This window comes from Prunus mume, linkage group LG1 (genome assembly GCF_029339155.1).
Source record: "Prunus mume cultivar Tortuosa linkage group LG1, ASM2933915v1, whole genome shotgun sequence".
Classification (NCBI taxonomy): domain Eukaryota; kingdom Viridiplantae; phylum Streptophyta; class Magnoliopsida; order Rosales; family Rosaceae; genus Prunus; species Prunus mume.
In genome coordinates, this window is record NC_142698.1 from 4,161,528 (window position 1) to 4,189,182 (window position 27,655).

At 39.0% G+C, this 27,655-nt stretch overlaps 2 protein-coding genes and 1 long non-coding RNA gene across 5 annotated transcripts; 2 read left to right on the forward strand and 1 right to left on the reverse strand.

Annotated features, from left to right (window-relative positions):
* The first annotated feature begins 7,149 nt into the window (after positions 1-7,149).
* On the forward strand, positions 7,150-10,721 carry LOC148920776 (uncharacterized). Its single transcript, XR_016122922.1, has 2 exons — positions 7,150-7,414; positions 10,487-10,721. It is a non-coding gene; the product is annotated as an uncharacterized LOC148920776 (long non-coding RNA).
* Positions 10,722-19,353: 8,632 nt separating this feature from the next.
* Positions 19,354-23,326, reverse strand: LOC103332117 (uncharacterized). Of its 3 annotated transcripts, none has more exons than XM_089044296.1 (2): positions 22,838-23,326; positions 19,354-19,728 (listed from the first exon to the last, which is right to left on the reverse strand). In XM_089044296.1, exons 1-2 carry the CDS (start codon positions 23,132-23,134, stop codon positions 19,432-19,434), a joined length of 594 nt encoding a protein of 197 aa, XP_088900422.1. In that variant the 5' UTR covers positions 23,135-23,326; the 3' UTR covers positions 19,354-19,431. The 3 variants fall into 3 exon arrangements, 2 of the variants coding, with proteins under 2 accessions (XP_088900422.1, XP_008233038.2); XM_008234816.2 differs by having other exon boundaries at positions 19,354-19,725; positions 22,838-23,313; XR_016123494.1 differs by lacking the exon at positions 22,838-23,326 and adding an exon at positions 20,109-20,572 and having other exon boundaries at positions 19,584-19,725.
* Positions 23,327-26,450: 3,124 nt separating this feature from the next.
* LOC103332246 (protein FAR1-RELATED SEQUENCE 5-like) lies at positions 26,451-27,599 on the forward strand. The gene has a single exon (XM_008234975.2). The coding sequence runs from the start codon at positions 26,451-26,453 to the stop codon at positions 27,597-27,599; it is 1,149 nt and encodes a 382-aa protein (XP_008233197.2).
* The last annotated feature ends 56 nt before the right edge of the window (positions 27,600-27,655 follow it).

Below are 27,655 nucleotides of genomic sequence, written 5' to 3' on the forward strand. Positions count from 1 at the left end.
TAAGGTCTTAAATTTGATTCCCTCTTTTTTTTTTAATATCGCTTGTGTCAGAAAGAACAAAAATCATTAGACATCCCAGGAAAAGATTCATTCTCTCATCACTGTATCGTTGCTTGCAGACTCTGAAATTGCTGATCAATGAGCACTATGTAGCTAGTATCAGTGACATTCATTTACCATATAGTTTAATTGAGGGAAGCCATAGCTTACTTTGATTGTAGGTTTACAAGCTTCTATTTTCTAAGTTTTCATCCCAAAATCATCCTTACAAACAAAAACAAAAAAACAAAAAAAAAACAAAAAAAAGGTTGTTGTGCAAGAGGTTTAATTATAGGTCAGGTAGTTAAGAGTATTACTGTGGGAGCAAATATTTTAGACTCCAATCACAAGACGCTACGTGGAAAAGAAGAATATCCCTTAGATTAATTAATTGAACTCATTTATTTGGCCAATTAATAAATAGGGATAATATCTTAAATATGAGATATTATCTTTATTTAATAAAATAATATCACCAATTTAGATATTATCCTAATTAAGAGATATTATCATCATCAAATTAGGAGATTTGAATCCCAATCAAATCCCTAATGGACTCAATCTCTACAATTTTGGGAAAGAATAAATTACTTCCTCATAAGAGTTTTATTCTCTACAAGCCTCCGAGACTTCTATAAATAGATGGCTTCATTCATCATTCAAGGTAACTAAAAACCTACTTCTAAAACCCGAGAAAATACTCAAAACTCTCCATCTCTCTCTCTCTCTCTCTCTCTCTCTCCCTAGCTGCGGGCGACGCCTCCACCGCCGGGCCACACCACTCTCCTCTTTCCATATTTTACATACATGGCTTCGGCCACCACATACAGCTTTGGCCGTCCAGTTCACACCATACGTACATCTTCATACCCTTTTTTAGCCATTGTTTTTCCTAGATTCAATCGAGCTAACTTAGGCATCGAAGGGCCTTTGGCCAACACCCCTCGGGTGTGGTCGATTTACTCTAGTCTTTTACAAGAATCGAGGAACAGAGGGAAGGAAGATCAAAGGTTGAAGAATCCCTTAAGCGAATATTCTCCCATGAGGATTTTTGCACAAACATTTAGTGTTTTCAATGAGAGCACGAGTTACACTCAAAGTGTGCTAATGAATCAAAGGAATTTATTTCCTCCATCTTTTTGTTCATATCAAAGCCATCCGAACAACCATGGTTGGAAGCACACACACGAGAAGCAAGACCACCAGAATGGCTTAGTTCGCGTTGGATCCAAACCTCCCTAACACCGCGGCACCACGGCAACCACCGGGTACCACTGCTATATTTTCTAGCTGCATCATGGCCCTAGCCACGATTCAAACTGCAGCCATGGTTCCACCTGCTGGTCCTATAGTCGGGATCAACGCATTAGCCCCAGCCACCATTATACCGCTTCACAGCCCCACGGTTGGATCTACCTTTCAAGTCCCTATGGTTGGAACAACCGTGCACCTTCACGGATCAGTCACCATGCCCTGGTCACCACACCACCTTGTGGCGAGATCTAGCAATCCCTCACGTGGTCTCACGATTAGATCCGAAGCCCACCATCACAGTGTCGTCGCCAAGCATGGTGGAACCTCCCATCACGGTGGACTCACAGCCCACATTGACTTTGGCCCGATCTTGGATCAACTTTAATCATTTCCACCATTGCCTCCGCGCTCAACGTACTCTCTCGCGTACACCTCTAACGAAACCCTAGCCTGTTTACAATTGGGGTCTGAACAATTTTCTCCTCCCAGTCCACGAAGTCAAGTAAACCTCAATCTACAAGTTGACCAATTAACTCAGAGGATGGACGACCAAAACGACTAGGTGAGGCAGCTCATCAACCAAATAAACTTGGCTCAAAACTTTGGCCTTGGACAACAGGGCGAAGATAGAAGGATGGACGAATACGTTGGCGGACAGTTCGAGAGGTCCCAAGCAGGTCGAGCAAGAGTAAGCAGACAAGGGAAGGACAACAACGTGATCAGCTTGCCGACATGTCACAAGCATCTGCAAGCCACACTTAGAGCAGACGAAGTCTCCCGTGTAGATTGAGTTCAAGGATTAATGCGTGCAAAAGGTTGGGCCCGCAACCTGACATCCACGCTTCGCCTAGACCCGCAGTGAAATGTTCATGAAAGGCTAGGCCCTCGGGAGGTCAACCTGACGACCCTCACAATAACGATCATGAGGAAAGGCGCTTGCTGCTCCTAAAAAACCAATTCCCCGACAAGCAACAGGGAATCCCTCGCAAGTGCAGTCCACCAACACGTCACACAAACCCAAAAGTTTGACCCTTGTGAGTGAACAAGGAAGTCAATCAGCATCACCCAAATCGTGAAGCTCACCACATGACCCATAAGCCATGCGCGCAGAGGATGTTGAGAAGCTTGTGAACAACGGGCTTCAAGATTTAAAAATCGGAGAAGGTTTCGAAGATGCCCTGCATAGGGAAGTGGATCAAGCGAACTCCACACCATTCACTGTTGAAATCGAGCAGGCTGCTCCCCTAAAGCGATTCTCAATGCATTCATTTACACGCATCAAAGGGGATTCTGATCCCGAGAGCCATATAAAACACTTCAAAAGAGTTATGATTCTCTAAAAGGCTGACGACGCACCAATGTGGAAAATGTTTGTCATGACTTTGCGACGAGCAGCCCAGGATTGGTTCCATACCCTACCATCCGGGTCGATCGGTAGCTTTAAGGAGCTAGCTTAGGTCTTCACCAAGAAATACACTTCTTATTAGACTATCAAGAAGAACCCTGACCACCTGTTCAATCTGCACAAGAAGTCCTATGAATCCCTCCGAGACTACATCAAGAGTTTCAAAGTGAAGAAGGCCAACATTGTCAGATGTAATGACCAAATTATGTCCTCTACCTTCAAGAAGGGCTTGCCAGCTGAGCACGAATTATACCCCGAGCTAACTATAGATCTCAGCCAGACTCTAGCAGAGGTCTTCGCCACCACCAAATGCTATACGCTCTAGGACGACGACCGAATCACTGTGATGAAGTCTACCAAAGAAGCTGACCAATGAGCTAAATAGGCATGTCAGAGAGGCGACAGATTCAGCAATAAGAACAGTGCTAAGCAATCAGTGCATAATTTTATATACTTTTTGTACCCTTCTAGCTTATGATTTTATTATGTTTTTGAGTTAAACTTGTGCTTTTAATCTCTTTTGTGTTTGTTTCAGTGTATTAAGCTTTGGGACTTATTTAATGCATTTTGGAGTCAAGTTAGCTTAAAACTGTGTCTGTAGATCAGTCAACTTCACGGATTGGACTGTACGTGCTCAGGAAGAACCAGCTAATGAGCCACCCATCATTGAAAATATGTGGAAGTCTAGTTTCTGGAACATTTTACGGTTCATGACTCCGAATCTTCTAGAGGAAGTTATGCAATTTTTGGCAGCTTAAGGTTAAATCTGGCAGCATCTGCGTTAATGTGCCAAAAATGACATTTGAAGGCCTTTCTGATTTTTCCTTGAGTTGGGCTACATATGATTGAAAGAAAAGACAAAGAGCTTCAAGACCCATATTTTTTCAAAATTTTATCAATGAAGGAATAAGCCCAAAATGAGCCTACAAGCAAACTGCAGTACATTGTCATGCATGCCATATACATGAGCTAATTATTTTTTATAGGAAAGTTAGGTAAAGTAGGTGAAGTGGGTGATGTAGGTAGAAGCAACACTCAGATCAAATTTTTACTTCCCTTAGGACTATAAATAGTGAAGTTCTCCAAGCTTTCAAACACACCCCAAGGGGGGAAGCTCTCAAACATCTATCTAGAGCTCATCTCATTTCTCTCCCTCAAATTCTTTTAGTTTTTTCTTTTAATTTCTCAATTGTTATAACAAAACTCTTTGGCTAAATTTTCCTTTATGTTTTTCTTAGTTGTACTTTCTTTTTCATTATCATGTAATTTCTTATTTTAAGTTTTCAAGTTTGATTAGTTTCCAAGTTTCAACTATAGTTCTCGTACTTATTCATTATACATATAAGTTAATATGCTTGTTTGAATGATTGATCGCCATTAAACTTGTATGTTAGCTATCTTGGTTGTAATTAAGAGTAGACATCATATGCTTTAATTTGAATTGAATTATGAATAGGAAAAGTATGTATGGACTTTCGACAACATGGATTAGATACATGCTTGGTTGTTTAAAAAATTATTCTTCATGGCTTAATGGATTTCTAATGCTTAATTTAGGTTCGACAACAAGGATCTAAATAGGGAATTAGGAATACAAGGTTAGGACCAGACACCTGTCTTAATAATACTTTAGCTAGAATCAATCTGAGAATCTAAATTGAACTTGTTAACTCATTTGCTTGAGTTAGTTCTTTTCTTCTTTCTTGTTTTTTGTTTTTTTCTTTTTTGTTTTCTGTTTTGTGCAGGGAATCAAATTGAGTCAATCTATCATCAATCCTCGTGGGATCGATCTTGCACTTACATATGTTATACTACCGAATACCTCGACGAGTATCACAAGTTGAGGATGCAGTTGAATCAATTTTGGTGCAGCTGAATCGACAATAACACCAAGTTTTCCATCCCCATACATCAAATCCTACCCCAAGTGAAAGATAAACATTGGGTGAGGAGACTATCACCTCTAAGAGAGGATCCAGATAACAAGAATGCCCACAAATACTGTGCCTTACATGGGGGATACAGAGACTACACGAATGGTTGCTTCTCCTGAAAAAAGCACCTTAAAAAATTGGTGAGCGAAGGCCACTACACGAAATTCATTGCAAAGCAGGCCATCTAGCAAATTGAGGACCACAATACTACCAAGGAACTACCCTAGAAGGTCATAAGGATTAACATGATCCTGGCCGACTCTAAGGAGTCCGGGCTAACCAGTAAAGAAAAGAAAAGGAAGATTAAATAGGCTACTATGGTCTCCCAAATCTTAACCACCCTTCCACTAGTAGAAGACAATCCCGTGATCAGCTTCCGAATGAAAGATCTAATCGACCTCTATTTGCCGCACAATGATGTCTTCATCATTTGCATCCAAATTACTCAGGCCATGGTCGATTGAGTCCACGCAGATGAGGGCAGTGCAGCCAGCATCCTACATTGGCGGTCATCCAACAGATGGGTCTGGAGACAAAGATCAACAAATTAGCCAGGTGAATTAAGCAAATATGAAGGGAGTAGAATAAGCTGAGGAGAAAACATATCCCATTTCTGATAGTCAAGCAGACCAGAAAGGAAAGGGAATAGCTACTCCCCAATAGCAATCAAAGAATCAGGACCAAGTCGAGGAAATATGTTTGGAGGCCTCTCCTAAAGAAGGATGGAAGCTCGAAGAGGACATTGAGCTAGTACCCCTTGATCCTGGCAAGCCAGAGAGAAAAAACACAAATCGGCTAGCGCCTAAGCCAGGAGGAAAAGGCCGAGCTTGCAGCCTTCCTCCAAAACAACAAAGATATATTCGTATGGTCGCCATTTAGACATGCTAAGCATCAATCCCCAAATCATCTGTCATCACCTTCACATCAACCCAGTAGCGCAGAATAGACGTAAGTTCACTCCCGAGCGAGATACCATCATTGAGGCTGAGATCGACAAGCTCCTGGCTGCCGGTTTCATTGAAAAAGTCTCCTATGCAAAATGGCTGGCAAATGCTGCTCTAGTAGCAACAAAAGATAAGGGCTTGTGGAGAGTTTACATCGACTACACCGACCTCAACAAAGCATACCCTAAAGACAACTTTCCACTGCCAAGAATTGATCAGGACGTAGATTCAACTTCTGGCAATCAACTGCTAAGCTTCATGGATGCTTACTCTGGCTATTATCAGATCATGATGCATGAAGACGACAAGACGAAGACCTCCTTCATCTTCGAAAGAGGCACATATTGCAACAAAGTCATGCGATTTGGGCTGAAGGACACCGGAGTAACCTACCAAAGGTTGGTGAACAAAATTTTCAAGGAGCCAATCGACACGACTGATAAGTCTATAAATTTACACATTTATGTACTCTATATACATTTTGTAGGAGAATTTAATTTCAAAAGGACTTATTACTTTATTTTCTCAATTTTCAGCTTTCCAAAGCAAGTAATTTGTTATCAACGAAAATACAACTTTTTGGTGAAGTTTTAGTACAAGACTAGTTGGCGATGAAAGCTAAGATCTTGAAGATGGTTGTGGAATGTTTCTAGAATTTTCAGAGTAGCCAATGAAAGTAGTCTTTGAAGTTAAGTCAGCATAAGGTGCAATCTCGTACTGTTGTGGAAGAATGATTATTTGAAGACTTTCTTGATTTTTCCTCAATGCGTGCAATATATGGTTGGAAAGATAAGACAAAGTCCAAGTAGGAAGAGGAGTCAATTACTTACCCATTTTGGATTTATGTTTTAATTGGGTTTTTCTTTATTTTTGGACTGTTGTAAAAGCCCAGATGGCGTAGAAATATACGTGTGGTGTTTTATTTAAGGATGAGAAACAACTCCTTTGGAGTCACACAAAGACTAAGAGAAATCGGATACGCAAGAAGAGTACCATAATTGGCTAAGTTTTATTTTTTCTTCCTTATGTTTTTGCTTATGCCGAATTCTATGATTATGTGTAACTAATTTTCTATTGCTAGGGCATGATGTCGCCCTGGTTTTCTTATTTTACCTATCTATTGATTGCCGTTTAATGTTGGATTCTTAATCATTGTTCTTAATAACTTGGTTGATTATCTTGATGCTTGATCGCCATCTACACTTTTAATTGAGTTAATTGGATGCAAATTAGAGTAAATACCATACTTAATTTGACACTTGTTGTAACACCCCGACCCTATTGTAATTATCCATTTAAATTATTTAATTTAATTACTTGTGAAATTACAATTTTACCCTCGAGAATAGGGTCATTTTGGTCACTTTTTAATTCGGTAGGATTTTGAAAAAATGAATTACACCTGCGTAGAGTGCGTCGATACAAGTTTGTAGATACGTAGTGGGCTCAAATCAGAGTTGTAACGAAGAAACTAAGATCAACGAAGTGCAGTGGCACAACCGTAAATAACTTGAAGTTGGATTTTTAAAAACTCATTTCTCTCTCTCTCTCTCTCTCTCTCTCTCTCTCTCTCTCCCTCTCTCCCTCACAATTTCACGCTTACTTTCTCTCTCCACGAACAGCCAGCCATTGTTTTTGGTTGGCAACCTCCTCATCTGGCCGCCATTTGTGGTAGGGCTGGTACCAAAACAACTGGCTCAACCTCCTCTTCCTACCCCACCCCACCTTCGACTAAACCGCAATCGCTAATGCTGTCAAAGTGGCAAAAATCGACCGGTTTTATCCAAAACTTCTAATGTTGTTTAGGACGATTCCAGCCACCAAATTTGTCGATCCAGGTATGCTTCCCAACCACCAACTTCTGACATTGATTTTAAAGTTTTGAAACTCGTTTTATAGTTTTGGCCGATTTTTGGTTCAAGTTTCCGGCAAGTTCCAATCACTTTTTGACCTTAGCCCAAGAACAAAAGTTGCTGCACTAGTTGTCCTGATCACGTAGGTATAGGTATTGATGGGTGTTTCAAGAATTTTCCGGTTGCCAGAATTTTCTCAAGACACCCATTGGCTACCAGAGTGTGTGACAGCACGTGGGCCATGTTTAGGTGATCCATTTGTTCATAAAATGATCCCTATGTCTTTCTGAGCACGATAGTATGCTCGGATTTGAATTTGGTTATCGTTTGACCGTTGATCAGATTTACGCATATTAGGCATTGTTTAGATTCGATATGTTCGGACCTTTGGATCAACTCCATTTCCATATATGTTGATCTAGGTATATCTTGGATCGTGTAGGAATTCGTAGATTGAGAATCGAAGTCTCGGATGCTCCAATTCAACGACTCAAAGTTGGCGTAAAATAGTGACTGTCCGATCATGCGATTGCGAATGATCCGACCGCTCTATCTAGACCAAACTTGCAGGACATGTTTAGTAAACTTTGTTGAAACCGTAGGAACTTTCGAATCGAAAATCGGAGGTCGTGGGCCCGGTTGACCAAAAACGAGAAGTTTGACCAACTGTTGACCACGGGTCTTTTGAGACCGTCTCATCTTTTGGGAATGTATTAGAATGACTTAAGACCTTTCCAAAGTTGTGTATACACATTAAGTTTATGGGGTTTATGGGCTTAGGTGTGTGTTTTGATTTTGGCGTTACAGTACTGGATAGTTGTTGTTAAAATGTTAACTTGCAATTGTACGGGCCAATTAGTAATATAGCAAGACAAGTACGAGGTCGTACCCACGAGGACTGAGAAGTTAAAATTAGTTATGTACTTAGATTACCAAATTCAAGAAAGTAGGAGGTTAAGTCTAAAATAGAATTTAAAGGAAGAGTGATTGTAATTGTTGAACAAATGAGGCAAAACGAAATTTCAAACAAAAGCAAAGTGAGCAAATGTAACAAAGAGTGTTTTTGTGGGCTGGAAAAGATTGGGAGACTAGGGCATTCGATTCACCATAACAATTCAATTCTAGGTTATAAGGAGTCAAGTGACAAGTCTAATTCGGATTCAAAGATTGATTCTAGCTAAAGTATGATTAGGCCATGGTGTCTGGTCCTAACCTTGTATTCCTAATTCCCTAACTTGATCATTTGTTGTCTAACCTAAATTAAGCATTAGGAACTCATTAAGCATAGAAGAACAATTTAAACAACCAAGCATGTATCTAATCCCTGTTGTCGAATGTCCATACATACTTTTCTTATTCATAGTTCAATTAAAATCAAAGCATGGTGTCTACTCTTGACTCAAACCAAGATAGCTAATATACAAGTTCTAATGGTGATCAATCATCTAAACAAGCATATTAACTGATAAGCATAATGAATAAGAACATGAATTATGAATCAAACTTGAAACTCAAAACTTCAACTTATAAACCCAGAATATTCATGTTAGGTTACATCGAAGTCCTAGTTATGAATTTAGCTACTCATAATGAAAATGAAACTTAAACAGAAATGAGAAAACATAATGAATGTAATAAGAGTGGAAAAACCCATTTCTGAAGTTACTTGTGGTGTCCAAGGCTTCTCCAAGTGCTTCTCCACACCTAATGCTGCTCCAAGAGCTTCCTCACATCTAGAGTATGGCAACTAAAGAGGTGATTTGGGATGAGTTTGGGTGAGTGGTGATGGCAGAGAAAGAGGAAATTCGTAGGGAAATGGAAGGAAGACTTGTTGGAGTTGTTTTGGTGATTTGGGACTGAATGGAGTGTTTGGGGAAAGGATGGGAGTGTTAGAGGATGGCTGAAGTGAATTTTAGGCTGAATGGAGTGACTCTCCTTGAATGAGTGTGCATCACTCTATTTATAGAGTGCAAATTCGTGCTCCCCCTTTGGCTGGTGAAGCACACCCATTCCTAGCTGTTCCCATTTGCCTGAGCTGCCCATTAGGTTCCCATGCTGCTGATTTGATGTGTAGCCCATGCCTCTAGGAATGTCAGCTGCCCATGCCTCTTGGAATGTCAGCTGCCCATGCCTCTTGGAATGTCAGCTGCCCATGCCTTCTGAGTTTCCATGCTGTCTTGTTAGCACATGGCTCAACAGCTAGCAGTTGCATTCCTGAGCATGGTGTGCATTTTGATGGGCTCATGGATTGGGGTTGACTTAATCCATTGATACATTTGAGTAGTCCATCTTGAAGTTCAGGCTCTCATCTTTCCAAGCACATATTATATGGGCCAATCAAAGTTGGGAGAAAGACGTTAAGGCCGAAATGAGTTGCTAACCCAGTCTACTCGTTTTTGCACCATTTTGCATCTTTTCTTATCCAAAGGCACCATTGCTACCTAAGGCTCAATGAACTGAATGATAAATAGAAAAGGGATTAAAAGCACATGTTTGACTCAATAACATAACCAAATCATAAGTTAGAAGGGTACAAAATGATATACAATTGTGAACTGATCAATAGTATTTCTGGAATTGTTCACCAATGATAAATACGTGGGATTTTGAATGGTGGTTATGGCATATTGTTGAAAACTTGGATTTGGGTCTAGTAGTGGTATTGGTGGGAAACTGATTTATTTTGGTAATGGGTATCTTAGTTGATAAGGTTATAAAAGCGAGCTATCGGTTCGGTTTCGGCCTTTACCATGTGACACGAGACTTTCTGTTTATATATATATATATGTATATATATTGCTATTATAATTCACTTATGGTTTGATAGAGGGGTTTGGTGTCAGTAAGGATCTAATTAAATGTCAATTATATGTTTACACTCAAATATATGTCTATGTGTTTAGGTTATGGGTACATTGGATATTGATGTGGGCTTTAAAAGATAGTCTTGTAATTGAGTTTTCTAACTGTTTTTTTGAAGGGGTTAGTATGTTCATATGTTATTTTCCAAACCTTTATTTTTGTCCACTCACATTTTCCAATGTTTTGTGTCCCCAGGCAGTAGTCGTGCACCAAAGCGCCACCACAGGGAAAATTTCACAGTCCACTCCACCCTCTCTTTATGTAGGAATTCTTCCGTAATTAAATTGTTCTGCTGTAAATTTTGAATTAGTTGCTCTGATATTGCCCTAGGATTTCTGTATGGCTTGAGGCCGTTTATTTATGCTTGAATTGTTTGGATGTAAATAGATGCATGCTGAACAGTTGGGTAATATATATATATATATATATATATATATGCTTGTTGACAGGTGGAAATTTTTTGGGAATGACCAAATTACAGTGGAGACTCTGCCGAATTTTCGGCATAAGTCAAACTTGTAATAAAATTGGATTTTAGTTAGATGGGCAATTCGGTCATTTGTGCCTAGCACCCTCTAGGTGTCGGACACGCACTTGGCTCAGATTCCAAAGTGGAATTTGGGTCGGGTCTTGTCAACTTGGTATCAGAGCCTTAGGTTTAAATTCCTGTAGACTTCGCACCTTGTGTGCATTCCTGTTTTGATGAATTCATGTTTCTTGTGTCAAAATCATGGGCCCTAAACGTGGTGGTACTCAAAGAGGGACTCGACGGTCTTCCCTACTTTGAGGACGGGATCCCTCTCTGAGCCGGAGAACCCTCCAATTCCGGGTCCGGCCTGGATTAGGTTGAACAATCATATGTAGGAGGTCTGATGGGGGGAGTGCCAGTGATGCCCACCCCACCTATTGATCTGAATTTTCATCAAACACTGGACCTATTGCCTCAGGCCTTATCCAGGACCGGGCAATCCAGAGATCCATCTTTGAGTTATGCTGATCAGGCCAGAAGAATTGGGGCAATAGAGTTTGATGGTGATGGTGACCATACTATGACAGAGGAGTGGATAGAAAAGATGGAAAGAATCATAGATGTGATGGACGTTCCCCAAGGGCGTAGAGTGGTTCTGGCTACCTTTTGATGAGAGAAAGAAGTGTCAATTGTTCACCAAAGGATTAAAGGCATCCATCTATGACATCATAGTGGGACAGTGTCTGGCTAATTTTGGAGATCTGGTGATGTTTGCCTCATTGATTGAAATTAGTAAGATGATGGGCGGTCCCAGTCAGGGGTCATCCAAACGAGGTATTTATAGTTCGGATCGTCCGTGGCCGTAGTCGGGGAGGTTTTCGAGTGGAGTTAGCTCCAGCAGAGGGTCCAATCAGTAGGAGTTACGGACCCGTTCAAGGTAGTACAACAAGAGGTTTAGGGGCAGCTACCCAGTTTTAGTAGGAGGAATCACTTCCAGTGTGCTTTATGCGCAGTTACCATACCGGTCCTTGTCAACAGAGTGCCACTAGGTGATATCATTGTGGTCGGTTGGGGTATTTTTAGAGGGAATGCCCTATACTTTTACTGGGTAGAGAAGTTACCGCTAGATCAACCTAGGGACTGGTGCACAGGCGAGTCTGAGTACATCACAGTTTGTGGGGCCTCGTCTAGTAGTGGGCCTGCAGACAGTATGGCTAGTAGAGGTGGCAGTTAATAAATGGGACGGGTGGATGTTCTAAGGAATTATGCAGAGTATGCAACATGTCTCAGTAGGAGGCACAGGCGTCACCTGATGTGATCCAAGGTATGTTACTAGTCTTTGGGAATCCTGCACGTGTTTTGATCGACCCCGGGGCTACACACTCTTTTGTTGCACATAGTTTTGCCCACAATGCGAATGTGAGACTCACGGCCCTGTGTGGGGAACTTGCTATTTCTGTACCCACGGGAGATATCTTTACAGTTGGTGTAGTGTATAGGGGTAGCATGGTTTTGGTAGGGGATGTAATTCTAGAGGCAGATTTAATTCCTTTAGATATGATGGATTTGGATGTTATTCTGGGTATGGATTGGTTAGCTAAGAATCGTGCTTCGGTTGATTGTTTTCGGAAGGAGGACATACTCCGTAGTCTCGAACGACCTGAGGTGACTTTCTATGGTGAGCATAGAGTTCTTCCATCTTGCCTTATATCAGCTATAACGGCAAGACGGTTGCTTATAAAGGGGTGTTCAGGACACTTGGCTCACGTAATTGACACCCGGGATAATGGATTAAGGTTGGAGGATATTCCGTTGGTACCGGAATTTCTGGATGTGTTTCTTGAGGATCTTCCTGGATTACCTCTTCATCGGGGGATCAAGTTCACCATTGAGCTTATAGAATGGCACAAGCCGAATTGAAGGAATTGAAGACACAGGTGCAAGAGTTGGTGGACAAGGGTTTCATCCGACCCAGTTTCTCTCCTTGGGGTGCACTAGTTCTATTTGTGAAGAAAAAAGATGGCACCATGAGGTTGTGCATTGATTATAAACAGTTGAACAAGGTCACTATGCGGAATAAGTATCCGTTGCCTCACATCAATGATTTCTTTGATCAGTTGAATGGTTCTAAAGTATTTTCTAAGATTGATTTGAGATCAGGCTATTACCAGTTGTGGATCAGGGAAGAAGGCGTGCCTAAGACTGCTTTCGGGCGAGGTATGGTCATTATGAGTTTGTGGTGATGCCTTTTGGGCTGACTAATGCGCCATTTGCATTTGTGGATCTCATGAACATAGTGTTCCGACGTTACTTGGATTGCTTTGTGATTGTGTTCATAGATGACATTCTTGTGTATTCTAAAATTCAAAAGGCGCATATGAAGCACTTGGAAATTGTGTTGAGGACTTTAAGGAAGAGGCAGTTGTATGCAAAGTTCAACAAATGTAAGTTTTGGTTGGACAGAGTGAGTTTCTTGGGGCACGTGATTTCTGCTGAGGGTATTTATGTGGATCCTCAAAAAGTGGAGGCAGTAGTGAATTGGACACGACCAACTAAGGTCACTGAGGTACAGAGTTTCCATGGATTAGCCGGGCACTATCGTCGTTTTGTGGAGGGTTTCTCTACCATAGCGACCTCTTTCACTCGTTTGACAAGAAAGGGAGTTAAGTTTAAATGGTCAGATGAGTGTGAAGAGAGCTTCAATGAACTCAAGACCAGGTTGACCACCGCTTCGGTATTGACACTTCCGGATGATAGTAGGAACTTTGTTATCTACAGTGATGCATCGCGACAAGGATTAGGTTGTGTGTTAATGCAGCATGGTAGGGTAATCTCTTATGCTTCGAGGCAACTCAAGAAGCATGAGTTGAATTATCCTATTCATGATTTGGAACTTGTTGGTGTGGTGTTCACTTTAAAGATTTGGTAGCACTATCTCTATGGGGAAACGTGCCAAATTTTCAAGGATCATAAAAGTTTGAAGTATATGTTCACCCAGAAAGAACTAAATTTGAGGCTAAGGAGGTGATTATAGTTGATTAAGGATTATGGCTGCACTATTGAGCATCATCCTGGAAGAGCTAATGTGGTAGCGGATTCTCTCAACAGGAAGTCATCTGGTTCTATGGCTCATCTCCGAGGAAGATATCTTCCATTGTTGATTCAGTTGAGGAAATTGAGAGATGGGCTAGGTATGGATGATCGGGGAGCTTTGTTGGCTACTCTTTATGTAAGACCAGTGTTAGTGGAATGAATAATTGAAGCCCAGTCGCAGGACCCATTGATCTGTACTCTAAGATTAGAGGTCGAGAATGGTACCAGAACCGATTATTCAATGAGAAATGATGGAGCATTAATGGTGGGCACGAGATTGTATGCTCCTGGGGATGAAACATTGAAAAGAGAAATATTGAGGAAGTCCACTGCTCAGCCTTTGCCATGCATAAACTACAGTTTCAGGGAGATTGGGATGATAAACTACCTCTCATGGATTTTGTGTATAATAACGGTTACTAGGCAAGTATTGGGATGTCACCACTTGATGCATTGTATGGAAGACAATATAGAACTCCAATTTATTATGATGAAGTGGCTGAGCACATATTGCAAGTATATGAAGATGTTGAACGGACAAAGAAGCAGGTTGAACTAATTAGAGAAAGACTTAAGGCAGCCCAGGACCGACAAAAGAGTTATGCCGACAATAGAAGAAAAGATCTTCAATTTGAAGTTGGTGACTGGGTGTTCTTAAAGTTATCCCCTTGGGAAGGTGTGGTAACATTTGGAAAACGAGGAAACTTAAGTCCTCGTTACATTGGGCCCTATGAGATTTTGGAGCGTGTAGGCCCAGTGGCTTATAGGCTTGCCTCACCTTCAGACCTTTCCCGATTACATGATGTATTTCACATCTCCATGCTCCGGAAGTATATCTCTGATCCTTCCCATGTTCTAGAGGAGTAACCAATAGAATTGGAGGATGATTTGAGTTATGTGGAGCAACCTATACAGATTTTGGATGGGAAGACACAGGTGCTACGTTCTAGAGAGATTCCACTTGTGAAAGTCTTGTGGAAGAGTCATACTGTGGAAGAAGCCACTTGGGAACCCAAGGACCAAATGCGGGATCTGTACCCTTATCTCTTTGAGCGACAGGTATAGAAATTTCGACGACAAAATTTTTGTAAGGGGGTAGATTGTAACAACCCGATCCTAAATCAATTTTTAATTACTAATTTATTATGATAAAAGACCATTTTGACCCTAGAATATTTTATTAGGTTAAAAGTTGACTTTTTGATCAGGAAGGAATTCAGAAATTTTGATTGTATCGTTGCGTAGAGCACGTCGAGATGAGTCCATAGACACGTAGTAGGCTCGAATCCGAGTTGTATTGAGGAAGATACGATTAAAATACTTAGAGGGGCAAAATTGTAATTTTGCGAAACTGGATTTTTAAAATCCAGATTTCTCTCTCTCTCTCTCTCTCTCTCTCTCTCTCTCTGTGTCTATCTGTCTGCATCTGTCTCTCTCTCCCCAACACCTGTCGGGCGATACCCCTTCCCCAACACCCACAGCGATACCCTCCCCTTGAATTTTCTTTGACCGCCACCCTCCCCAACCTCCATAGCCACCGCCACACTCCTAGGGGTAGGCACGGTACGGTATGGTACGGTATTGAGGTTGTACCGCTACAGATACCGAAAATTTAAATCGGTATGGTACGGTATGAGATTATGGTTTGCCAAAACTCGTACCGTACCGTGCCAAATCGGTATCGGTATCATTTCGGTACCAAAATGATACAACTAAAAAAGGAACCAATTCAATATTCAACACCAAAATAAGTGATGCTTAAGTTACAAATTCAAAGATTCAACATATTCAATATCCAAATCCTAATCAACATATTCAATATCCATCAACATATTCAATTTCCAAATCAACCAAATCAATATTTATCCATCAACAAATTCATCAAACCCAAATGGTTAAAACCCATGCCTTATAGCTTACAAACCAAAATAGTTAAAATTATGCCTTATGGCTTACAAAAATACAAACACAATCTAAACATAAATGACAAAAACATAAAGTTATACTATTCGGTATGGTACGGTATTGACCGGTACCAAAATCTTGATACCACTGCCATACCACATTCAATTGGTATGGTACGGTACGGTACCGAATATCTCCTTATACCAAATGAAACGGTATGAAATCGTATGGTACGGTGCGGTTAGGGTACGGTTTCGGTATTTCGGTTTAAGATGCCCACCCCTACACACTCCACCCCCATCCCCGAGACCGTTGCTAAACAAACCAACCCGACCCCTCCATCTCACTGTAGTCCCGTCGTCCGACGCCGCCATAGTCGCCAGATTTGTGAATTTCCCACTGCTCGATTTCTCTTCTCCGACCACCATTTTCGGCAAACAAGGTATCGATTTCCATCTATTCTTCGAGCTCTAGTTGATGGTTGGGTAGGATTGAAACAATTTCTAGCCTAGGTAGATCTAATCATGATCCAAAGTTTGGCCGGTTTTCAATTCAAAATTCTGGCCACTTCCGATCATTTTTCGGGATAGGTCCAAGAACAAAAGTGGCTCCAATCGATGTCCTAAACTTGTGGTAGGAACTTTGGCCCTCGATTTTGAAGTTTTTCCTGCCACCGGTATCGCTTAGAACCTATAGGAACTCTCGAATTGATAATTGGAGGTCGTCTTGGTTGACCAATATGGAAATTTATCGCTTATTGAGTCTCAAGTCTTTTCAGACCGTTCTAACCGTCCGAAAGGTTTAAGTGGGCATAGGAATGGTCTTAGACTAGTGCACACACTTTTTAAAAGCCAAGGGTCAGGGTTTTGGATTAAATAATTCTGTTTGGCAATTTTATTAATTAAATATTTATAATAGCATAAATTGGTACTCGGGCACCAGTTGACCCATAGGAGGGACCCTCAAAGGGTCAAGCAAGCTCGGACGTGCAATGAGTGGACTTTTGTTTTATAAATAATTTTATGCATTTAAGTTTCATTATTTGATCTTGAATAAGTATTTAATGACTATGGCCTACCAAGCATGATTAATTGGATTTAAACATTTTTACTTATTTATTTGTATATTGCCATGTTTGAAATGCAAAGGACTTGGAAAGTAGGAGTTGAGATGATTATCGGTTTGAATGGTTCGATGAGGAATAAAACTATAGTTTTAAAAAAAAGGCATGTATTTTATTTTAAAAACCACCACAGGTACCCAAGGTTGCCTTCAGATTAAATGTTGCCTTCAGAATCAATGTCGCCTACGGAATAAATTGTTGCCTTCGGTTATGATAATGTCCACGGACATAATAGTTGCCTTCGGTTGAGTTAGCGCGCGTTTGAAAATGCCCCCACGAGGTTCGGGGATGCCCATACCGTGTAGAGCTAGGAATGCCAATCAGGTTGACTAAATGTCCCCTGAATCCTGCAAGGATTGCTGCTCGGGTTACTTTGTCCCGAGGCCTGCGAGGACGTGTCGCTTAGGTGGCATGAGGAATGGACGGAAAATAAAGAAATTGACAGATATAATAAGGGTACACCTAGGTGGTAGGGAAATCTTTATTTTCAAAGTTTGAACTAATGTGCGAATCTTGTAAATGTGTGAATTACTATATAAATATAAATATGCGTGCCTGTTTTCGGTACGAGTATAATACATGTATGTAATTGAGTTTTCTAACTGTTTTTACGGAGGGGTTAGTATGTTCATATGTTATTTTCCAAACTTATATTTTTGTCCACTCACATTTTCCAATGATTTGCGCCCCCAGGCAGTAGTCGTGCACTAGAGCGCCACCACAAGGCAGATTTCACACTCTGCTCCACCCTCTCTTTATGTAGGAATTCTTGCGTAATCAAATTGTTCTGCTGTAAATTTTAAATTAGTTGCTCTGATATTGCCCTAGGATTTCTGTATGGCTTGAGGCCGTTTATTTATGGTTGAATTGTTTGGATGTAAATAGATGCATGCTGAACAGTTAGGTTATATATATATATATATGTGTGTGTGTGTGCTTGTTGACAGGTGGAAAATTTTTTGGAATGACCAAATTACAGGGGAGACTCTGCCAAATTTTCCCTTGAAGTCAAACTTGTAATAAAATTGGATTTTAGTTAGATGGGCAATTTGTTCATTAGTGCCCGGCACCCTCCAGGTGTCGGACACGCACAGGGTTCGACTCGAATTCCAAAGTGGAATTTGGATTAGGTCCTGTCATATACTTTGTTCAACTTGTTGGCCAAGTTTCCTATCACTTGGCCTCACATTTGCTCTCCCACCAATCTGTTGCCTTAGACAAATATTGGAGGTCGTGCTTCACGGCATAGATTTTGTCAAGTGGATCATTGCTCTGAGCCTTACTTTCAGATCAAGTGGGATCGTGATTTGGGATTAGAGGTGGAGATGAGAATGGCACATGCCACGGCTGGTCTCCCGGGTAAATGACATGGTCGTTTAAAGTGCCAACATCTTTAAGTATCGCTGGGGACAATTCATAGCTGCAGTCTGCAAAAAAAAATAAAAAAAATTGAAGGTACATTCAGTCTCCCAAACCTGACGTTAAGAAGATGTCTATGCTTTAATTATATATAGCAACTTGTCTAATTTATATTCTATTCAAGGAGTTAATTATATCTCTATATATGACGAAATTAGGTATGTAGTTGGTGCATTAATTACAATGTACACCATTTACTCATTGGCTATAATTTAGAGCATTACAATAACAACAATAAAATTGGATTATAAACCAAAAAAAACAAACCTTAATGGGAAATTGGAAATTGTGGATTTCAGGCCAAAAATGGACTTTGTAACTAAGAAATTTTTGGAAATTTGAAAAAAAATACAAAACGAAATTGCAAAATTGGAATAATGGAAAATTGGAAAATCGGAAAATTACCTTACTGGGAAATTGCCAAATTCCAAATGTGCTTGAATTAGACAAAGATTGAAAATGACAAAATCTGAAGAACAACGAAAATACAGAAACGTTATATGGCCGAAAAACACATACAAAACACTGCAAATAAAATTAGAAATTTGGGAAAATATGAAATTTGCCACATAGGAAATTGGAACATAGGAAAAAGGATATTAGGCAAATACAAAATTGGACAATTGGAAACCAATTGAAATGGAAAAAATGGAACATAATGAAAATATAAAAAGACAAATTTTTATACACATGTCAAACTGTGATTGATAGGAAGGTAGGAATTTCCTACTATCATCGGAAAAAGACCCTACTCAAGCTAAATAACGAACATCTTGTGGTTGTGTTATGGGACAAACATAATTTTTCTACTTGTAGTGCACAATATGGCATTGGATGACTTAGATAAAGTATTTTTATTAATTGGGGCTAGTTTAGGCCTTGAAATTAAATTTTTAACTCAAGAATCAATAATTATTTTGTAACAAACATAACATTTTTTGGCAAAAGGAACAATCTATACTCGTATATTCAATCTAAAATGTCCGATGTCTGTCCCCCACACAGAGAAAGTTGAAAAATATGGCAATTCAAATGAAGAAACAAAAACAGAGATAGAGAAAATTAATTAATTAACGAAACAGCATTAAAACAAAGTCCTCTTAAACAGTCAAATGGCCAACCCTCTCTTCATCATACTTTGGCATGCTCTTCAGCAGCGCCTCCCTTCACTTCAACATCTTTTCCTTCTTCTGCACTATTTTCTGCGACGGTTCCTTTCACTTCCTCCGTTGCTGCTTCAGCAACTTCCTTCACTTCTTCTGTAACTTTTTCTTCAGATGGTTGTTTGGTTTTGGTCTCTGGTTCTGGTGCATCTTCAATGGCTATCTCTGTGGGCTCAGCCTTCTGTTCCTCCAGAGGCTTTTCAGTCTCCGATGGTTCTGGCTGCTTCTCTGTTTCTGTTGCCTCCTCCTTTCCTTCTTCATTCTGCTAAGTTCCAGAGTCCAGCCAGCAGTGATGGCAGGGTAAAATAGTTAGAAAATAAATTATCATAAACTATATATAACCCAATAAATCTACCACATGTTCCTAATCCCATATATAGTTGCCTACTTTTACAGTTGAGTCTATGGATTGTCCACAATTGCAACACCAAAATTAAAGCATTTTGAATCGGGTAATCAAAATGCTCCCAACCAGCAGTAAGAAGTCACATCGGAACCTTGACAATATATAATAGGTAATTCCACTGCTAATAATACTAAGATCTTTATGATAAAATCCCACATCGAAATCTCTTAATAAAATTTTAACAGCTAGACTAGTCTTTTGTGATAAAACCCCACATCGGAATCTTGATAAAATCTTACCAGCTAGATCATATATAGCTAGTCTTCTATAGCTATATCATAAACTTGGCAGGTTCTGTTCACATGCATTTCTCACTGTCACGGCACATTTTAACTTGCAATAAGAGAGCGCGAGAGAGAGAGTGGACAAGAAGACAGATGAAGCTTTTAAGAATCCAACCCAGGCAATCCTTTGTTCTGCATGCCTTGCAGAAGCCTACCATATAACTACACAAAGACCAGTTTCAAATAGGAAAAGAAAAAGAAAAAGAGAAACAAACAAACAAGGAGGAGCCAATTAAACCACTAGTGGACCTCTAAACAGCGACTCGTTTGTTTGTCCTGAAATGAAGTAGTCATGGAATGTTCAAGATACCATATATACTGATTATATAGAGAAAGTAATGTAAGAGTTACGTTTTTTTTGTTTGTTTTTGGTTTATTCAAACCAAACAATAATAAATTCAGCAACACATCGTACATAGAGAAAGTCACCTTTCAGTGCAAAATATCTTAGAATCTAATGGAAAATCCGTAATGCCGACAAGACATTCGACAAGCATAAAGACACGGGCCAGCTTAAAAAAAGCTAAGAATTTATAAATATTTTGACCAGAGAATTTGCAATATTTTTCACCTTGGGAATATGAATCGACCACCACACCAATAATGCATTCCTATTATCTCTTTGACGTGTTTCCCCAAAAACAGTCTTATTAAGAAAAGTTATATAATTAAGCATTTTTATCCTTGTTTTGGTATTAGAGATGTAAGTTAGGACAAGAAATTCCACTTTCAACCGATTTTGATCTGAAATTTTTTAACATTTGGCACACCCAAATCAATTTCGACGTCCAAAAATCCGAAAATAGTTGGATTGGACTTGAAATGTATTCTCCATGACTAACTTCATCTTCAAATAAATAGAATAAAAAATGATAAAATAAAAATAGTCTTCCACACAAGACAAAATGTTAAAATGGTCTAACTCCTCCAAAATTAGACAAACCGCCTAGTCATTGTCTAACGACGACATGAAATAACTTTTATGTCGAACGTCGAATGACTGAGAAATGTCAACGTCATTGACAAGAATATATGAGTTTTGAGGGCTAGACCATTTTGTCTTGGTGTCCTCCTATTTGTCATTAAATGGTAAAACCCCTTAATAGAATCTAACAAGAACATCGTGTGAACACTATATTTATTTTAGGCTTTAGGTATGAGTTTTCAATTTTAAGCCCACTTTTAGATTTCAAATTGTTGAGCCTATTCAAAATTCTGAGCTATTTTAAAAAGATTAAAAAAAAAAAACATAAGTTTCAAAATTTCCGCAAATTAAAAAACTGAAGAGAAATTTCAAACTGAAAATGGAAAAATAAAACTAAGGAAATCAAATTGATGACTATAATTCTGGCCAACGACTATTTGGTCTAGTCACACTTAATTTTCACTATATTGGAAGAAGTTCTAAATTCAAATATAACCGAGGATAGTTAGCTAAAGGTTATCATAGTCAATATATTGTGTTTACTTGTACTAAGAATCTTAAGACAGGGTCCACATGCCCAACAAAAAAACACTACCTACAAATTAAACTTGTGTCTTAGCATAATAGAATGATATAAAAGCATGGATTTGGATAGTGAAAGGAAGGTGATACTAAATTGGTTGGAAGAACCATAAAAATATTAGATATAATGTGTTTAAGTTAGATTCGAAATGACTAACGGTCAAACATTCAAAATATCAAAAAAAATTCCTTAATCAATGAAAAATAATAATTAAGAAATGAACCAAAGAGGCAAAACTGGTGCATCTGTTTTTGCAGAACAGGACTCCCAAGTCAAAAGTAAGGGTGATTTCTCCCTAAAAAGAAAAGGAAAAAGAAAAACAGAAAAAAGGACCTTTGGTTAATGCATTCCCCCATTGTGGCCCTGCTTCCAAACTACCAGCAAAATGCAAATAAATAATATATAAAAGAAAGAAAATCTATGGGCAGTTGGCCTGTCATAATATTTTATATAGATTTTTCCAAATTCCAAAGAAATGGAGAAAAACAAGTTTTATACATAAATATTCTCTTTTTTTTTTCAAAAAATATTGAACGTGAAATTTGAATTTAGAACATCTTTCGAAACTTATGAGACTAACGAAATAATATTTCATCGACTAACGAAATGATATTTCATCAACTGGTTAATATAGTAATCACCACTAGATATTAGACCCTTACATGCTGTCAGACTTCACCAAAATTCAATATATCATAACTACCATTAAAATAAAATAAAAATTCAATGATAGCTGACAGACAAATTTGAAATAAAAAAACCACCGTACACTACCTAAATGTATTAATGTAAAGCTGGGCCAAAAAATAAAGAGACACAATAGAGAGAAAAAAAATAGAGCAAATTAGTCCGCATGAGCGTGTATCGGAAGGCTAGTGTAACTTTGAATAAATAATTTTGATCATAAGGACAATAGCTTTCGCAAGAAAAGAACATCATAGCAACATTTAACATACCATAAAAAAGTTCAGTCACAAAGAAGATGGAGCCATAAGGCATCACACCAGATCTCGATCATTCAAGGCAAAACCTTGTGTGTTTAATGATGAGCGTATTTTAAAAATAGATTGATATTTTTCCCTTTCACTTAATTAGTTTAGCAAAATAAAAGTTCAAAAATAGAATAGTGAGAAAGTGAAAAGAATTTTTTTTTATTTTTAATGTTTTGAAACGCACCTTGAACAAAAGACTGAGAGAGCGGTGTTTACTTCCTTGTTCATCATCATCAACGATCTCCTTGACTTTATCATCATCGCCACCCTCTTCCTCAGGAGCCAACTCTATCTTCTTCTTCTTCTTCTCATCTTCATCATCAGCAGCAGCAACTACTACCACATCCTTCTCCTTTGCCTGATCATCAACTGGTACCGCCGCCACTACTTCTTCCTTGGCTGCCCCCTCTGGTGCCGGCTCTGGCGCTTCGCTTGCGCCCTCGGCCTTCAACACCTTCGGCTTTGTTGCACACCCTCCCATCTCTCTCTCTTGCTTGGTGCTTCAAAAATCAAACAAAGGGAGAACAAGGCTTGCAGCAAGAATGGAAGAACAAGAAAGAACTCGGGAGAGATCTATTGTTTATAGGGAAAGCTTAGACCCTAATGTTGTTCCAACATTTGTAACAAGGCAAATTTAAAAATAAAAATAAAAAAACTATTCTGCAAATTAATGTATTGTTTATTTTATACTATTTATTTTATATTTTATATTTTAAAGTTATATATTATTATGTAGGGGGGTCACTGCAGGCTTTGTGAAATGTTAACATAACTTTGGGGTGACTGGTGGATTAATTAGTGGTGAATTGGAAGTCGAAGGGGCCGGTTTTGAGAGGGAAAGGTTAAGCTATTGGCCTTTTGCATATGTTATTATTTACAGAGAGGCAGAGTGCATGTGGAAGCTTCTGAGTTGGCTGTTTTATGGCGAGTCCTTCCCATGATGCTCATCCCAGGTTGGCATCTCATATATATATTGAAACGTATAATAATCAATTATTAATTAATTATGCTTCAATGTTCCTGTTTGTCCATGCAAGTGGATCCCCCTGGTCTTCTGTGGTACCACCAAGTGTATGAATTCATTAAAACCCTAATTCAAATTGTGGCTAATATGATTGAATTGATCATCTGATGTTACATGGCTTTTATATGCCGATCGATATATAGGTGTACTACCCTTTCTTGTTTGTTATATATGTTATAGAAAAACAAGAGTATCGGTTCGCCCTGAAAATATTTTCTTGTCAAATCATTTTATCTCATGTCAAAATGGGTGGTCGAAATTCAAGATTTAGCAATACATACATTTGTCTGGCAGCATGAGAATCAGAATAGACCATTACTCTAATTTGCCCACTATCAACAAAGTGGTGGACGATTAAGAGCATTTGTTTAATGTTAAAGAAGTTTAATTACATGATAACAACTAATAAATATGCGGTAACCCCTTGGAAGATCAAATACACAAGAACAGAGGAATCTTCTTTATGTGACAACTAATATAGATTTCTTTTTAATATGCACAAGCAATTTAATATTACACTACAATTGGATTATCTTATCTCCTATATATAAAGGAAGGAAGAAGAGCCTTTGCCTCTTATTACAATCATGACATACCCACTGATAAAAGAAAGGTTACAATTTAATGTAGTTTGAAAAGGGCAAAAGACTTGAGATAAAACAAGAATTTATTTATTTTTGAAGACACTTCCTATTGAGAAATGCGATAATATACTAAATTCATACGCACTACACGAATGCTAGGATTCGAACTCAGAACCTTGCTTGGAGGAGCAATTACTCCAAACCACTACATTCGTAAGTCTTTGCCAAACAAATAAAAATAAGGATTATAATTTGAGATAAAATAAGGATTATAACTACCTATGTCTAAAGAACCAAACAAATACAAATATTAAATCACCACCGATCTCTAAAGGAATATCCCATCATTCTGATTTTTATGTTTGGGAAACATAAATCAGATTCCAAAACAAATTCCTAAAATGAACAAAAGTTATCCATATTGGATTACCACATTGAGTGTTATTTGCTTTTGATGGTCCCCTTCTGTTTCAATTTTAATAACAAATGAGCAAGAAATGAATCTTTCGTTAAACCATTGCTACTTTTATTTAATTAAATAACGTATGCAAAAAAAGAAAAAGAAAACTAAGTGGGAGGAAGGCAAGAGGGAGCCACATCTCCCATTTTGTTCAAATATAAAGAAAGCTAGAATCTGAGCAAAGTTGTTTAGTTTCAAGGCGGCCAGCAGATACGTGGTGGTGTCCTCATAATTACATCGTGTTGGCCATACATTAAGAGCAAACATATCCAGATTTTTATACTAAGAGTCCATCCTATCCAATTGACTAGGTGAAGTTTATACAAACAGAGAAACGGTTTGTTTTTCTTCATATTATGAGAGGTGTTGCAAATATTATTAAGTGGATGAAATTTGTTTCGGCAAATTTTATAGCTTTAAAAAAAAAATAATAATAATTGGCAAGTTGGGCCTGGAGGTTTGCGTTCAAAAGAAAACAATTGGGCCGTATGAAGTTAAATACCCAATAGAAAGCCAAAAGGTGGCCACGTGGGAGTCCGTCCAACTCAGAAAAGTTTTTTGCCTCCATTTTTTGCGAAAATTCTGTGGTGCATCGGCTGTACCGGTACAGCCGATGATCCAACGACTGAGATTCCATGTTAAAAAAGCATGGCTGAGATTGAATGACTTAATAACCTGTTGAGCCCTAGTTATTCAACATGTCAATGGCATGTGAGGAAAGAGAAAGGGAGGTTTGGAGGATGAAGAAGACGCGCAGAGAGAGTCAAGATGAAGAAGACGCGCAAGTTTGGAGAAGAAGACGCGCTCTCTCCCTTGTAGTTGGCAAAATCGAAAATTCTAAGAGTCCATCCAATCCTTAGCGCCTCCAGGAACTCTTCTCTTTGGTTTCCCAAATCCAATCCCTAGCTCCTCCAGGAACTCTTTTCTCTGCTTGCCCACCGTCTCTGTGTGCTGAAGAACTCTTGGATCTGCTTCACCAGGAAGTCATCTCTCTCAGTTGCCCAAATCCATCCTAAGCGCGTCCAACTCTTATTTGTGCTTGGGCAAAACGCATCTGCAAGAAGGTAATGCTCATTGAATTGAGGTCCTCAACTCTTCTCTCTGGTTGCCCAAAACTCATATGCAGATACGGAATTGATGGTGGGTCCAACCTCCATGATGAAATGGTCACCAAATTGGAGTTATTGAATTAATTCAGTTTCTTCTGTTGGCATTGTCTGATATAGAATTTCAATTTCGTTGGGGAATGGATTTGTAATAACAACGTGGTTGTAAAGATTTTGAAGATCCTTGGCTGTTAACGACGACATTTGAGTTGGTGGCAAAAGGAAGTGCAAGGAGGAGGCTTTGAAAGTATGGAAACATCAAGTAAGATTTCAAAGAAACCTCTTTTCTGGTTTAGGACTTGAATGTATTTTGGGTAATGAGTTGATCCAATTGCATGTTTTTTGTTGCAAAATAGTTATACGTGGGGCAATTATTGACCTGACTATATGCAATTGCATGAGATTATTCATTTGTGTTTTGTTAAGAGAAAGTATGTTAACACATAGAGTATAATGTAATTTCAGTTTGAAATTATGTTTCTCAGGCATAGAGGGGTGTGGTAAGATGGACAGGTGTGTAGAGACATCAAAGGGTGGTTGTAGTGATTCAGGGTATCTGGGTGGTTGTGAAAGGTTGAGTCACAGGGCACCGGCAACAGAGAGTGGGCATATCGGTCGAACATATGGTTAGGCAAAGTAGTGATGATAATGGTGTTGACATGATTGCACCGAGGAAAGAAGATGTTATGGGGAAAGAGTTTAAAACGATAGAATTAGCGGAAGAATATTATATGAGTTATGCAAAGGGCATTGGATTTAGCGTGAGAAAAGACAAATTGGTTCGAAATTCGGAAGGGAAAGTATGTAGGAGACGGTGGTGTTGTTCTAAAGAAGGTTTGAGAAATGAGAAGTTTAATGATCGATCAGATAGAATTCGACCACCGAAGGCAATTACAAGAGAGAATTGTTCTGCCCATTTTTGGGTGGGTTATGAGAAGAAACGTGATGTTTACGTCTTTAGGAATTTTGAACCACATCACAATCATCAACTAGTTACTCCACTTGAATCGCCATATCTCCGATGTAACCGTGTCATTAGAAAATCCGATTTAGCACAAGCAGTGGGAATGCGAAGAGCATTGTTTAGAACATGTCAAACATATGAGTATATGGTGGACCAATGTGGCGGGTATTTAAATGTTGGTTTTCAAATAAAGGATCTGTACAATAAGTTGGATGCATCACGCAGGGAAATTTTACTCGACGGTGACACAGAAGCCGCACTCTGTTACTTGAAAGCGAAAGGAGCAATGGATCCAGAATTCTTTTGTAAGTTCAGTGTTGACGAGGAAAATAGGTTTGATAATTTGTTTTGGAGGGACTTCACTTCACTTTTGGATTACATTGCCTATGGCGACGTCCTCATATTCGACAGCACATACAAAACAAATGTTTATGACAAGCCCCTAGTGTTGTTTGTCGGTTCGAACAACTATCGGTCTACTGTAATGTTTGGTTGCACATTATTGCAGGACGAGACATTTGAAACTTACAAGTGGTTATTGGAAACATTCATGGCATCCATGAAAGATAAGAAGCCAATATCAATATTGACGGATGGCGATGAGGCGATGCGTAAAGCCATTGATGATGTGTTTCCCATGTCTAACCATCGGTTGTGCTTATGGCATGTGTCAAGGAATGCACAGAATAACTTGAAGGATGATGAATTGTTAAGAAATTTTCAGGCATGTATTTGGGAACCATTTGCATTAGACGAGTTTGAGAAGAAATGGGAGGTTTTGAGGGAAAGAGCGAGTACTTCGAAATAAAAAGAATGGTTGGAAATGATGTATGAAAAAAGAGACTCATGGGCTAAATCATGTAT

What these genes read in the sequence shown, in the direction of transcription:
- LOC103332246 (XM_008234975.2), top strand. Translation starts at nt 26,451, where the DNA reads ATGGTTAGGCAAAGTAGTGATGATAATGGTGTTGACATGATTGCACCG.
- LOC103332117 (XM_089044296.1), bottom strand. Translation starts at nt 23,134, where the DNA reads ATGGGAGGGTGTGCAACAAAGCCGAAGGTGTTGAAGGCCGAGGGCGCA. An exon ending in CTCTCAGTCTTTTGTTCAAG is followed by an intron (nt 19,729 to 22,837) that starts GTGCGTTTCAAA and finishes TCTGGAACTTAG; the next exon opens with CAGAATGAAGAAGGAAAGGA.